The sequence below is a fragment of the Colossoma macropomum genome, unplaced genomic scaffold, assembly GCF_904425465.1.
Source record: "Colossoma macropomum unplaced genomic scaffold, Colossoma_macropomum, whole genome shotgun sequence".
In the NCBI taxonomy this organism is placed as follows: Eukaryota; Metazoa; Chordata; class Actinopteri; order Characiformes; family Serrasalmidae; genus Colossoma; species Colossoma macropomum.
Window position 1 is genome coordinate 11,365,090 of NW_023494802.1, and position 15,038 is coordinate 11,380,127.

General features: G+C 39.4%; 1 protein-coding gene across 1 annotated transcript in view; it reads left to right on the plus strand.

Moving 5' to 3' along the window:
• The window catches only part of noc2l (NOC2-like nucleolar associated transcriptional repressor), a 44,487-nt gene extending 35,802 nt beyond the window's left edge, over window positions 1–8,685 (plus strand). Inside the window, exons 18-19 of the mRNA XM_036591217.1 lie at window positions 6,312–6,410; window positions 8,377–8,685. Of these exons, the coding sequence (XP_036447110.1) occupies window positions 6,312–6,410; window positions 8,377–8,507 (230 nt within the window). The 3' untranslated portion in view covers window positions 8,508–8,685. The remainder of the gene's footprint in view (window positions 1–6,311; window positions 6,411–8,376) is intronic.
• The last annotated feature ends 6,353 nt before the right edge of the window (window positions 8,686–15,038 follow it).

Below are 15,038 nucleotides of genomic sequence, written 5' to 3' on the forward strand. Positions count from 1 at the left end.
TTCAGCCTCGTAAAAAGTTGAGATGTTTTACAAGAAACTGTTCTGCTTTTGCGGAAAGGTTTCCTGTTGGAGATGCGAGAAAAGCAGCTATGGCTGAGCTAAAGCTTAAAGCAGAGCAAAGTAAGGCTGCATTTTCCTTTGTATTATTATTTTTTTTAACTTATGAGCACATCAGCGCATACTGAGACATACTTACAGGCAAGATGGTAAAATGGACATAAAATGTTGTGGCTCCAAATGTGGTTTAATTTTCGTTAAATGGACAAAATGGCTCTTCTTAACTATTGGGTTGCCGACCCCTGGTGTAGACCAGCACTTATTGCGCTTCTTTTTTGGACGTGAAAGACAGGGAGAAAAAGTACAGCAGGTGTTGTTCTTCCTTCTCAGCGCATGTAAAGATTAGCAGTGTTAGCAGGTGTCTTGAACACCACAACCAAGGATAGAGACACACACTGTATTTCTACAATAAAGTAAACTACTCACCAAGCTGCGGCAGTGAGGCTTCTCGTCGTCTGTTTACAAACCTCAGTGATCAGTGTAGAGGTTGGTATGTTATATATGCCAGTGAATATCTTTATAAATATCTTCTAGCTGAATATTTTTAATCACGAATGTAAACAAAACTGTCAAACTGTTCAGCTCCATGTGAGCACTCTGGTTCAGTTTTGTCCAACCTCCTTTTTAATCGGTTGTCTCATGAAAAATGACATATGATCATGAGCAGCGTTAATCCACTTAAACTGAAGAAATGATTTTCTGCATCCTACACTCTCAGGAAAAAGGTACTAAACTGTCACTGGGGCAGTACCCCTCCTGTCACTGGGGCAGTACCCCTCCTGTCACTGGGGCAGTACCCCTCCTGTCACTGGGGCAGTACCCCTCCTGTCACTGGGATGGTACCCTCTAGGGTACATCTCAGTGCCTTTAGTCAGGGAACATAATTGCACCATAATCCAATTATATTTTCTAAGTTGTATTGACTCCACACCCCGTCTCGTCTCCAGGCTTTTTATTTTATTGTTGTGCTTTAAATTGTTAGGTTTTGAAAAGCGACAAATACGTACCTTTCACCTAAAAACTGAACAAGAAATGTACCTACATAGAACCTTCATTTCTAACATTGTACTGTAGGCTATAATGGCATTCTGAGCTTAGTTTTAAGGGTAAATAAGGTCCTTGTATCGGACTGGTCAGTGTTACAACGCCTGTCTGCATGGTGTGAGTGGTCGGGGGAGATCAGAGAGAGGAGAGCAATGCTGTGTGAGAAAGCTTTCCACTGGGGCCTCTGACAACAATTAAAGCGTGTGGGGTCTCCTGGAGAGAGCGGCTGGCACCGCTGCAGGAGCTGCTGCTGACTGCCAGCGCGGAGGCTGGAGCAGAGCGAAGCTGCAAAAGCACGGAGGCGGAGGAGAGAGGCGAAAGGAGGACGCCGTCAAAGTCCTGAGAGTGGAGGGGATAGAATGAGGCGCTATTTAAGGACTCCACACACATTCATATACTGTCTCAATATTTACATTCTTCCACCGTAAGCCAGGTCAGCACCACTTCTGGCTCTGTGCTCGAGGCTCGGCTCGTTCCGCTATTGTTTATGTTCAGAAAGGTCATTTTGAGCTGAAGCCAGGAGTGCGTGAGTGAGCTGGGCTTTGGTTTGTGCATGGTTATAAGCTCCTTTTCCCTAGGGATGAAGCTCAGCCCTTTGATTTTAAGGGGGAGGCTTATACGCATTTATTTTTTTTTTTTTCTTGTTCAGTTTCAGCAAGTTTTGTTTGTTCCACCTACTTTGTTTACCGGAGTGTAGCTCAGACAGGCTAGCGGGTATTGTTGAGTTGTCTTATGTAAAGCAGCAAATAGCAATTATTTATATCAGCAAACAGTGTAGATTATTGTTTGATTAATTGCCTAATGAAAGTTATGCCTTCTGACATTTTCTCTCAGTTTGCCCTCTCATAGGAGAGAGATCGTTCAAAGGTCTGTCTGTAGGGCTAGGAATCAATCAAAAAGGCATTTGAGAATTGAGAGTCGACTCCAAAGCTTTGGACCCGGTTCCACACAGTGACGTACATGTTTGTCCGCACCCACAAGCACACGTCTAGACAGCATGTAGGAAAAATACATCCTTCCACATTGCACTCATCCGTAGACTGGCTTTGGACAAAGTGGAAAACAAAGTAAAATGGACAGTTTGTGACAGAATATGGCGTACAGTCAATATGTGTATGTATCTATGGTGAAAACAGAAGCCTCACTGCTGATCTTGCTGCCATGCTTTTGCGCAGTAGCAGCCATGCACACTCAAGGGGCAGTTTTTGCTGTTTCTCTTGAGTGGTGTGCCCTTAGAGTCCTGTATAAGTGACACTTGCTAAACATGAGAACTTTGTAAGACAGAAGAACTGCAGAAACTTTGCAGACGTTTTGCTGACTATAATCAAGCAACTTTGTTTTCTTGAGGTGTCAGCTTCTGTTACCTATGAACCCACGCAGTATTTTCGGGGGAATTGTTGAAGGTCTCGTGCAAGTAGGGATTGGCAGTATAGGACAAATACCATGACAATACTGAGATTTTTTTTAATGCACGATATGTATCAATATTTTGATACGCTCAGTGTAATAAAGTAGTGTAAAAGCAACTTACCTCTTGATTTTCAGAATCAAAAACTGAGAACATTGTTTGCGGTTAACTCCACTGATTCCCATCACTTGGGGCCCAATCCCATTTCACCCCTTCCCCTACCACTTAGCCCTTAGCCCTCCGTTTTGCGCATTCACGTCTAGGGGTAGGGTGTCCCGATTTTGTTGAGATTGAGGGATAGGGCGAAGTTTTAGGACTTCATGGCCCTCTAAACAGAGATTTTTCTGAGGCACACTCTAAACGGCAAGATGGCTGCCCAAACCCACAAATGTATTTTCTCTGTTAAAAGTTATGATAACCACTGTAATATCTTAATTTAATTACGTTTCCATGTATTATGGTCCTTTTCTTTTTAACAAACAAAAAATCGCTAATAATATGCTAATGTCATGGTAGCTAATTTCCCCGTTCCTCCTTAAATAGTGCAGCAGTACCGACGCCTGAAGCGCCAGAATGTAACTGCTGCTCCAGTTAAGGTGGAATGGGAAAACTCGAATAAGATAAGCTGGAGAATAGCTGACTTCAGCTTTGTATCACCAAATAATTAGGGGTGGGTGATGACAAATAATTATCGCATCCCCCTCTTTGAAGGCATGTGATTCCCTAAATGTAACTAAAGACCAGCAGTGAGGTCGCTGAACTTTACCCTCCTCTTCTGTCAGACTGGCAGGGTCACCTACAGAGCACTGATAACAGCCTGTTAATGAAGTAATATTCTTTTTTTATTTAAAGGTTCTCCCATTTTGTAGGGGAAGATTTCAACCACTACCCATTGGAACTCAGTTTCAAGGGGCAAGATGATGCTTGAAAACACGGGGTATGGGTAAAAACAAGAAATTGGATTGGGCCTTGGAATTGTAATCGGTAGCCTTGACAATGAGCCATTTGGTTGTTTTTTAATTTTTTTTATTTATTTTTTATTTTTTTCCAGACAACAGAAGCCTCATCATCCCATACGCTTAAGAGTATTCCAATTTGTTTTGTATCATATAAACATATTGATCACTATAGAGCACTTTAAGTAGCTGATGTGTTGGTCAGCTTTTTTTAAAACCAGCTGTTGATTAATTTTTTTGATTAAGCTCTATTTTGATCACTGTTGATCCAGTTTGTGTGTCTGTTCAGAAGTACACTCTTTGCGAAGAGCATTCATACAGTTTTCTGAAACATTTCTTAGCTGGGTGTTTTGCTGTGTTAAGCTTCTTGTCCCATGAAAATCCTAAACTTTGTTTGCTCCTGAACTTTTGTACCTTCGCTGAACTCATGCAGTCCACGTGTAGGTCAGACAGCCGTGCCTGTGTTATTAAGATGCATGGGTGTGCTCGTTCAGCGGCGCACACGTGGTGCTCAGCCGTGCGCTTTTCTCCTCTGGCTGGAGACTGGCCCACCTCGCCTTACCTCGCCTCTGCGCTCTCTGGCTCCTGGGTGCTGCTGGGTAATTAGGGGGGAGGGAGCGTCTGGGCTACACTCACCTCCCAGGCAGCGGCTAATCAAATCCCACTTCAAAGCTCAGAAATGTTCTCTCGCTCGCTCTGTCTCTTGCTCTCTCGCCTGCTCTCTTGCTCGCACACTAGGGATGGTGGAGAAAATCGATATATCACCATGATAATTCTGGGTGTTAAAACATTCACACTTAAATATTAATAATTTTTTAATTGATGCACTTAAAAGGACAACAAAATCCATTGTGTTCTTAGTTGACTTCGTAGAAAGCTTTTTTCTTTCTTGCTGGTGAAGTGTTTCCCTCAGTGATGGCGTTAGTAGGAGGAAGTCAGCCAAGAAGTATGAACTTCAGTATATAGAACAGATTGCTTTCTTTTGGAGGAAAAAATTGCTGTCAAAAATAACAAATTACAATATACCGTAATATCATATGGCAGTATTTAGCATAATACCAATCTTCAAAAATTTCATTATATTTGTATCATGGCTCAAGTGTTATATTGCATTATGGGCTTTTTGTCAGGATTTGCTGTATGCACTAGTTGTCCTCTATTTCTGCACAGTTAGTGCACAATTACTGTTTATTTGCTAAGTGAAACATATTGGGGGAAAAAAAAAACAATGTCGCATGTGCAAAAGGTATGGTGCATTTTACATTTTATGTTTTATTTTTTCCAATATGTTAAACTCAGAAAATAAATGAAATTGGTGCACTAAAAAGTATTTAAATTTGTTTTTTATTTTCTTAATTTCTTATTTTCACTTAGATTATCAACAAAACATGTAATTTGTCCAGTGGTGTTCAAAAATTTGTATATGACTGTAAATAAACAAGTGAGTGCCTCGACAGTAGTTTTACAGCAGTACAGTATTTTTTTAGTTTTTTCTTTTTTGGGGGTAAATAAAGCATCTTTTCCTGCTAATGTGCCAAGTTCAAGTTATTAAAGGTATAGAACAGTGTTTTGCAGACTGAGTACCTTGTTAGCACTTCACGTGAAGCCTGTCTATATAGATTTACGTAACACATGCATAACCATCAAATAACATATTAATAAAGCAGCCCTTGAGTATATCTGATCAGCTTATGCCTGTAATCACAAGATGACATTAGAATTTTTCTGAGGTAAGAGACATAATACTGCTCTTAAACTAAAGTGAAAGGCACTTCATTCCCAAGTAACAGAACATCGTGACATAGTTAACAGCACCATATTATGAGTTCTATATATTTCTACTGGAGTTAAAGTGCAGAAATTCAGTTTCTATTAAGGAGACCTGTGTGGGCTGCAGACATGAACAGCTAACCCTGTTTTGCATGTCTGCAGCCTCACAGGTCTCCTGATTAGACATTGTTCACCAAAATATCCATAATAACTTTTTACTTTTGATGCTTAACCCCTTCAGATCCCACCCTTATTACAAACTAAGGCTTATCATTCAGTAACTATATGGACTTCAATGCAAACTGAGCTATTTTTAAGTTATAGAAGTGTGTAATAGAACTTTGGGCCCACCGGCGGCCCTGGCCATGTAACAGGTCGATTACGTTTGAAAGCAGACACTTCAGAACTTTTGTGCTCAAGTAGACGTATAGAAAATATTTTTTTTTTTATGTGTATGTTAGAAAATTGCCACTGAAGTCAGGGTCATCAGAAACTTGTGTATGATGTTTTTACTAGACCTTTGCCTTTAAGTTCTATTACATGAGAAAGATGCTTTATAACTGTGTTACAAATAGAACAAATGTCTGTCACTTTATTTTGTGTCATTTACTTCATAAACCAACTTATGTCACTGGCATCAGCTGTTCATAAATATTCATGTATTGCTTTCTAAACGTGTTATTCAATGCTTATGAATGTGTTGTGAAGTCCCAATGCATGTAGCCTTCAAGTAAAGCGCCACCAAAGTCTCTAATGGCCAGTCTGTGTGCAAGACCAAGGCTTCCGAACATAAATTCAAAAGAGAATACTTATTGTTGATTAATTCTGGTTGGTATTTCAGAGTCTAGCTTTCTCCATGGACAAATTGAAAACAGCCCACTTCTATCAGAAATGTTCTTCATCAGTAGTTAAGACATCTGGTCATCTAGCAGATATATTAGAATTAACACATACACGTCTATGGCTTGGACGTCTGTTTTGCTGTTTCGCAGCATCTTGTAAATGTGTGGTATTGGATATATAAACATTGTTCTTCATAATTGTTCCACAAAGTTATTCTGCTTTTTGTTCCACAGATGAGGACGACGATGACGTTGAAGGCCTTGAAGACCTCTCAGACCTGAGTGATGACGACGATGATGACGATGATGCTTCAGAGGTAGAGGGAGACTCAGGTCAGTATTTTGGTTTTTGTTTATCACCAAGTACGACTGCCAGCGTCTTCCCGTTCGAACAGCAGCGCGCCTAGTCTGACTGTTAAAGTGGAAATACCTTTTGTTTTGAGGAGTACAGTATGCGTGTGTGCAGCCCTGTGATGGGGAATACAAAGTCCTTCACAGACGAGTGCAATTCCCTCTGGAACATCTCTCCGTTCAGGCTCAGGGCTTCTCCTGGAACTTTTATACAGTATTAGTGGGAGAAGCCTTTCATTCCTGCCAGGGTTTGAAAAAGCTGCACCTTAAAGCTTCACAGCTCCAAGACTGGAGAGAAGGCAGAGTCTCCAGTTCAGTGTTGTTCGCCTTTTGTTATCAGATGCAGTGTGAATAATCAGAGATGTTGACGTTTTGGAGCAGGTACCTTACTAAATCTGATTGCAGTATGAGGTCTAAATTTGAGTGAAGACACGAAAGGTATAGCTCAGTTACTGAGTTAACTGTCCAAGCTTGCCTCTATTGTAGTATGCTGAGACCTCATATTACATTTATTAGACCGCACACTGTTGGACATTACATTAGTGAACATCTGATGTTCTGCAGGGTTCCTGCAGATCCTAGAAAAATCTTATGAAGTCATGAAATAGATTTTTTTAAAAAATTAAGCTCTTGACGTGTCTTATTTTTTGCAGTTGGAGGTATTTAATTCTAAGCTGATACCTGAAGACAGAGTTGAAAAGACTCAGCATGTATATTAAACTACTTCAGAACAGTCTGCATTGATGAAGAGCTCGAGGATGCAGAACTGTTGAAAGTCTAGCGTGACTACAAACAAGGGAAAGAAAAAGCGTTAATAGAACTTATTAGAGAAATTGAAAGCAGGCTTCTGAGCTATGGTTCACAGTACGACATGCATTTTCTTGACGCATTTAACACTGCTTGGTATTAAACTACTTCAGAACAAATATCTAGCCAGCAGCAGTCCTATGGTCAGGAACTGACCATTGATGAAGAGTTAGAGGACTGTCGAATTGATAGTTAAACACACTGAAAAGATCGTGCAAGCAAAAAAGAGGTCGGTGTGGAGGTAGATGATTGAAAATTGAGAAGGGTACCAAGCTATGACATGCTATGCATATACTGCATTTCTAAGAGAGCATAAGTTAACACATGGCAGTCCAGTCTTACCCACACAGGGCCGGTGTGGCTGCAGGTTTTCACTCCAAACAAGCGAAAGCCCACCTGATTCTACGTGTTTAAATCAGTCAGTCTTCGTCTTCAAACATTTCATCAGGTGACCTCCTGCTTTGTTGGAGAGAAAACCTGCAGCCACACCGGCCCTTTGTGGGTGAGATTGGACGCCCCTGCTCTACAGAGAACACTACAGCACATTTTACTGCACAGTTACTGTTTATTTGCTGAATTTAACATATTGGGGAAAAATATAAAACATAAAATGTGGCCTAAAGTGACCAGTGAACCTACATACGTCTTCTGATTATATATATTTCTATGTTGATAATGGTAAAATAGTGTTAAATATATACAAAAAAAATGTTCTGTTCTGCTTTTCAGCGCTGTACGTGTATCTCTCTACATTTTAATATCAAAAGCTTATCAGAAAACTATTGTAAAACAGTGTCTCAGGCATCAGGCAGCATATTCTTAACCATTTCATGTAATAGCGTTCTGTGATTTAGCTTTTAGAGTTAATAAAATACTTCAGACTTCTGGTTCCCATCACAATTCTGTCTCACCAAGTATCTCTAGAACAGTACAGTTTGCATCAAACAACTTTGTTTACATTGTAGCGATTTGAACAGAGATTTTGAAACATCAGTGGAGTTTCGATGTAAAGTCTTGTATTTGTTTTTAAATGCATCAATCCTGGATTTTAATGCCAGTGAAATGTTATTTGCTGCCAAGTAAGACTATCCCTGTCATTCAGTTACTACAGCTTTCCAGCTTATTTCTGTTTTCTTTACAGATGGCAGTGAGGCAAAGGCTTCTACTTCTAAAGGAAAAGCACCGAAGCAGGTTTCTGGATTGGATCTGCAGGAGCTAGCAGAGGGAGATGAGGACGTGGTGGAAGACCTGGAGCTTTCTGACCAAGACTGAGGACCTCAATAAACCAGTAATGCAACCAGGGACTGGACATCCTGTTTGTCGAGATGCAGATATTCATCATGTGATTAAAAAACTGAAGGTTATTTGGCTTTTGCACAGTTCAGCTGGGAGCAGTCAACCAGACACCTGAGTTCAGGATTAAAGTTTCTGTATTTCAAAACGAAACACATGATTTAATAGGTATGGATCCAGTTTCAGAGTAAAACTTTTGTTCATTTTTTTACACCATTTCTCTGTCAACATTGTATGATATATTGTCTTAACAATATATTGTGAAATATGTACGTGGCCTCCGATTTTGTGGTTATGTCTATATATCTCATTTGATCAGTCAGAATATAGTCTCTGTGTTTGAAACGTCATTGTTGTGGCACTTCTGTGAATTCTTAATATATCACTTGGTGGATGAGCACCAGAGGCGCTTTGAGTGAGCAACTTGGCTCTGTTTAAACACACTTTTTAGAATTATACAGATGTTATACTTGGCTGGTGGAATCGACTTCCTTTCATAGAGTACTATATAAATCCAGCTAGCAGATGACTGAATTTATCTTTAGGTAGTATTTTTTTTCTCTCTATTCATTTTCAGTGTTTTTTCTTTGTTTGACAAACTCAGTTCATGGTCTTTCAGGCTGTCCCATACGTCAAAAGCTTGGACAGTTTCAACAAAGAGTGCAGGAACTTCATCTGAATGTAAATATTTCAGATAGTGATATTCTAATGCCTTTGCAAAATATAAATGTAATGTACTGCCATTGACATTATATGAAAAATAATACTACAGTGTTTACTATAGTAAATTATTGTACACTGTAGCACACTAAAGTAATAATGCAAAGCCCTGTATTTGTTAAAGAATGTACTGCTGCGTTTCGTCGCTGTCGGAACAAAACCTTCACTATTGTTTTTCAGTTCTTTGTGTGATTTTAAAAATGCCTCCTGCCTTTATATTGTGTAAAAATCATGATGAATGAACCAATAGAAATGGCCCAGAATTGCCTGGAATAAAAATTTTTTACATTAACTTTTGAAACTTATCCTGAAAAGTTACCATTTTCGAGATTTTCAAGGTTTTTGCTCAACAGCGACAACACACCACTGTGCTATACTAAAGCAATTAGCAATTAGAGGCTGTGCATCACTGCGATTTTATCCCTGTGATAAAGGAATGCACGATGCTGCTGGAACAAAACCTCCACTGTTGTTTTTCATTTCATTGCGTGATTTAAAAATGATTTAAACGTTTTAGAAAAATTGCTTTTATAAAACAGCGGCCAATGTAAAATATGATAATACACAGTTTTTCAAAAAATCAGTTATTATTAATAATAATCAACATAAACAAGTATTCCAGCAAGAAATGTAGTTCATTCAGAGTATTGTATCGTTGCCAAGCAACCATGGACCACTGAATAAGGAGAAAAACGTTCGGTCGCCCATCACTGTATATTGCAGTCTTTTCATTTTGTTTTACTTTTTGTTGTGTAACAATGAACATTTAAAAACACAGCACTGTTTAATGCAAAAACTTTTGCTTTATAAGAACTTTTTAGTCACCAAATCACCACCACAAGTCTTATTTAGCACCAATCCAGCGGCACCGCTCTTCTCATGCTAGGGCTGAATCTCAAATGGCTCCCTGCTCCCTACATAGTGCACTATGTAGGAATTTAAATAGAGCAAAATATTACCTAAAAAAAAAAAGTCATTTTGGACTCAACCACTTCCGTACTCGATAAATGATACACTATTTGGCTGTAGAAACTAGAATATCTAAACGTTCAAATCTAGCACGCTATTTAGGGATTACGGAGCCGTTTGGGATTCAGCCTGGGTTTGATGCTGTTTCTGATTGAAACACGGATATTTAAAGCGTGTAATCCATACGGGTGACATTTTTATACTGCCATTTTACAGTTTATCATACCGTAAGTACTTTAATTCATGCCTGTGACATTATTGATGGAATTGTTTAGGCTCTTGGCTCTTTTAGCCTGTTAGCTAGCTGACCAGCCTGGTTCTAGTTAAGAACATAAGTTGCCAGCGCCTCAGTGTGAGCCACATGACCAAGCTGGTTGCTCAGATATGAGCACGACCTTTCAAAAGTTTGGAGGGACCTGTCATGTTTGTAATTGCTGCTATTTTATAAAATAATACCTTAAACAGTGCAGTTGAAATACTGTAAGATAGCCACCGGAATGTATTTTTAGATATTTAACTCGATTTGACAACATCTAGAAGTTATAAAATGATTATATCAAGCAATTACTGTTAATAGATAATTACAATATTAGTGTCATCAGCCTCGAGATTTGATCAAACGTGAGGCCTTGTGGATTTTAATTTTATTATGACTCATAATATTCTCATTTTTATAAAGCTTTCTCAGTCAAGAAATAGGCCAGAGTTCTATTCATAATTCTGGACACATCTAAGATGTTTGAATTTTTTTATGGCTTCCTGTAAAGTTGTAGAGTCGTATCATAATCATTTTAATCATGTACCTCCAAAAATTGGCTTTATATTACAAGACAATTCATAGATTTTTTTTCAAAATTTCTGCATTACTCAATCACTGAGATGTAGGCCAAGTCATTTAGAGTGGCTTGATGTGAAATTGTAGAGAACCTTACTGTCTAATTTCTTTACAGTGGTGTTGATAGGAACCAGGGGTCATGATGTCTACAACACAAAAATAGCCATTTCATTTACTATCCAAAATGACCAGTGAACTGAACCTACACATGCCCTCCTGAGTTTTTGTATGTAATGTTGATGATGGAAAAATAGTGGTAAAAAAATGTATTAAAAAATTGGGAACTATTTTGCCTTAAAACACCATTTCACCATTAAAGGATTTTAAATAATTTTGTCAAAGTTGCAACAAAAAGTGATTTTTGTAATATAATGTAACATATTTGTAACCATTGTGTGTTACCACCACTGAGAACAGTTCTCACTCATTATTACTCAAACAACTCAACCACTTTGTTTACATTTTTATTAAAGATGTAATTTATTTACACTGAAAGTTTTAAGTCGGTGGACTTCCCCTTTCTCGAAAACAGTGATTCCAAACTTTTGAATGATACCAGTTGCTGGTAATATGATACTGTGATAAATTACATACATTTTTGGGGGATTTGAAAATGTCCTGTTGATGCCACTCTGCAGTGAGTGCTGATGGGTGGTATTGATGTGGCCTGGGCCTCTGCAGGCTGAGGGAGGAGGAGACTCAGGGCTGTCCAGGAGCTCCAGTCTGCCAGGCTCTTCTCTGATCTTCTGCCAACCTGCAGCACACAGGTGGGAGAGGGAGAGCAGGGGGGAGAAACACAGACCTGGCTGTTCTCTCGCCAAATTCTCTCCCCTCATCATTACTTTCACAACTCTTGCTGCTTCTACCCTTTTTTCTTACTGCCTTTTGCTTTTGAAGAACTACAGCAGCCGTAACCTTGAAAAACCTAGAGATGCTGCAGGACGTTAGGGAACGACTGCTCCTCTTCTCTAATTTCTGGGATGAATTCTTGGCTTCTTGCCATGTTGAACTCCTACTTACCAACTTTTAGACAGTGTATGCCTTGGAGATGGCACTAAACCTTAATGTTTTCCAATACCACTACTGAAGACTTGAATATTGGCTGATACCAACACCAATATATTTATTTACAAAGCTTTGAAATTAGCTCTTTTTAACTGAAATACTCCCGAAACTGAAATACTTCCAAACAGCCAACATAATAGAAACTGGCTTATCTTCAGGTAATAGCTAGAACCCACTGGGCCTCATTCATCAATCGTCCTTAAGAAAAAATTTCTTCCTCAAAAACCCAACTTACACAGTTTTCACGAAGTTTGTAATGTTCACCAATGTTTTCTTGTTTGGGATTTTTTTCTTAGGTCAGAACAGAATCTACACACACTCGAGCACAAAGGTGTGAACAGTTCTGCAGTTTTATACCATGCCTTGAATCTGATGCAGACTTTTTCTTAGGATCTTTCTCAAGAACAAATTTAAGAAAAAACTTCGGATATATTAGTGAATGAGGCCCAATGTTCTTCTGTTAACTACGTATCACTGTTGTCAGAAGAAAACCTTGTAGCTCTAACATGGTAACTTTACAGGAGAAGGAAAAACCTTCTTTACTTTCTATGTAAGTCAATGGAACCAGACTTTTTTTCCAAGTCATTTTGGGTCATTTCTTTTAGTCCTTTCTCATGAAATTTACACACAATGTAAAAGGCAACAGGTGGGTTCAAATTATGTCAAAAACTGAAAAATGGCAAAAATGGAGATACAAGGTTTTCTTCTGACAACAGCGATATGCTGTGTATCACATGACTTATTTTACTCCACTTTCCATCATGCTGCACTACATGCAGTTTTGTGATATCAGGGTCAGTTCAAGATTCAAGACAACTGAGGGTATAGATGAAGGAAGAAACTGAGAGGCTGACAACTTATTTCTTAAAAGCTAGGCTGAAAGCTAGCAGGCTAAACTGTTCCCTCAATAATATTCAGTGTTATGCTGTGAACTGAAGTGTTTACTGCAGGATTCACTGTAAAACACAACATAAAAAGTACAGAATATGAGGCTCGATTGTCTTACATGCTTCAAATGTCCATGTTTTTGGTAGATCTGCCTTAATGTAGAGAAAATGAATGTGTGGCATTGTTAGCTTGAGGCTAACACAACAAGAAGATATCACATAGACAACCACAAGTTAACATTAGCCTTTCAGGGGTAATTTGTTTAGCAAAGTAACACATATAGAGCAAAGGTCTCTGCACTAAAGCCTGTTATATTGTGATATTGTCATTATTAAATAAGAAAATATGAAAAATGCTCATGAAATGACTGCAGTATTCAGTGATGAGGGTCTTTTCCTCTATGGCAACAATAGCATCCTTTAAAAAAACTACATTTCTTGGTGGAGGAATTGAAAGGTTTTGTTCCCAACATGTGTTACAGACCACTTTCCACTTTTTTTTCATGCTATACGTTGTAAGGAGTGGCCGTTGTGCAAATTACCCCCAGGTGTTCAGGGCGTCCCATGTCGGCCGGCTAGTCCAGCATTGACTGCCTGCTAACACGCACCGCTAATGTTAGCTTCAATGTAAACAAAATGTTTAGGCCAACAATTTTTTTGGAAATGATCTTTTCTAGTTTGGTAATGGGGTCTTCCACATGTTACTTTATCGTACACATCTCCTCTTTAGCCTTTGGTTGGAGAAATGACTAACAATTCACTCTTTCCACCACATTCTTGGAAAATTTGGCAACTTTTCAGATTTACAAATATGCTACAGCAAATTGTAAAGTTTTTCTGAGGTGCCCCAGGTATGGTTACAGTTGGCAGACTATGAGGGACAAACTGGGTGAACCAATCTGCTACAGCGCCAGGCTGACCAGTTCCTTGAGTTTGTATTTGAGCGTCTGTTTTTCCTTAACTGACAGAATAACAAATTTATTTTCAGGGATTTTGAGACATTCAGGGGAATCCAAGAGGTTAATTAGGGAGTCCTGGACCCCCCAAGACCCCCTGCATTTGGCCTTTACGTACACAAGAAATATCAATGCCCTATTATGATTGATACCACATTTATTAGAGAGAAAATGGGTTTTCTGTTATGTCGGCTGTTATTCTTGGACATCTAAGATTGTCACAGATGGATATACAGCAAATTTTGGAATCTCTTTAGTTGTTTATTGTGATTATAATTAATGATAACTTCCTAAATATTTAATTGCAAATGTGTGTATTTTATCACATTTCATGTTGTCGCTGTTTTATAAAGCAATAAGCCACATGAGACCTTGTGTTAGTCATTTTACCACAGGTTACAGTTTTTCGGCACGTCGTGTTAAAATCACAGTCACACTTGGTCTCTCATGGCTTACTGCCTTATCTGATATGCAGTACAGGTGCTGCGTTTCTGACTGATGCTACTTCTAGTATCTTATTATACAATTAATGCTGTCACTGGGTTGCTTCCATATTTTCTGCACTTAAACATAGCATCCAGTTTGAGGAGTTACAGCTGAAGGTGCTGCTCAGAACCACAAGCAAAGTTCAAATAAGGACACCAAGAATGCGCTCAGCTGGTCAGCATTAGTGAACATTTTTTCACTGAAGATCTGGCACGCATAGTGTTTGTATGTGACTAAGTGTGCATATGAGTGACAGTCAACTTTACCCAGCTAAGCCTAAGTCTAAGCCCAGACATCAAGCATGGCACCTGGTGCTAGCAGTCATTGGCTAGTCGCTGGATGTCCCTGAAGATCAGAGGAACTAGGTGGGACAGTGGGGTCCCAGAGCCCTCGGCCTAGGACTGACCCACATGCTCTGACAGCTGTTGTTGACCCGACCCAACCCCCACCACCGCTCGTTTTCTCCCTGACCGGGGGATTTACCGCCAGGCCGGCCGGGCCGCCACTCCCTAACCCGACTGCAGAGGAGGAGGTGGAGGAGGAGGCTGGAAATAAACACATTACTCAGGAGGAACAGAGGGAAAAGCATCTG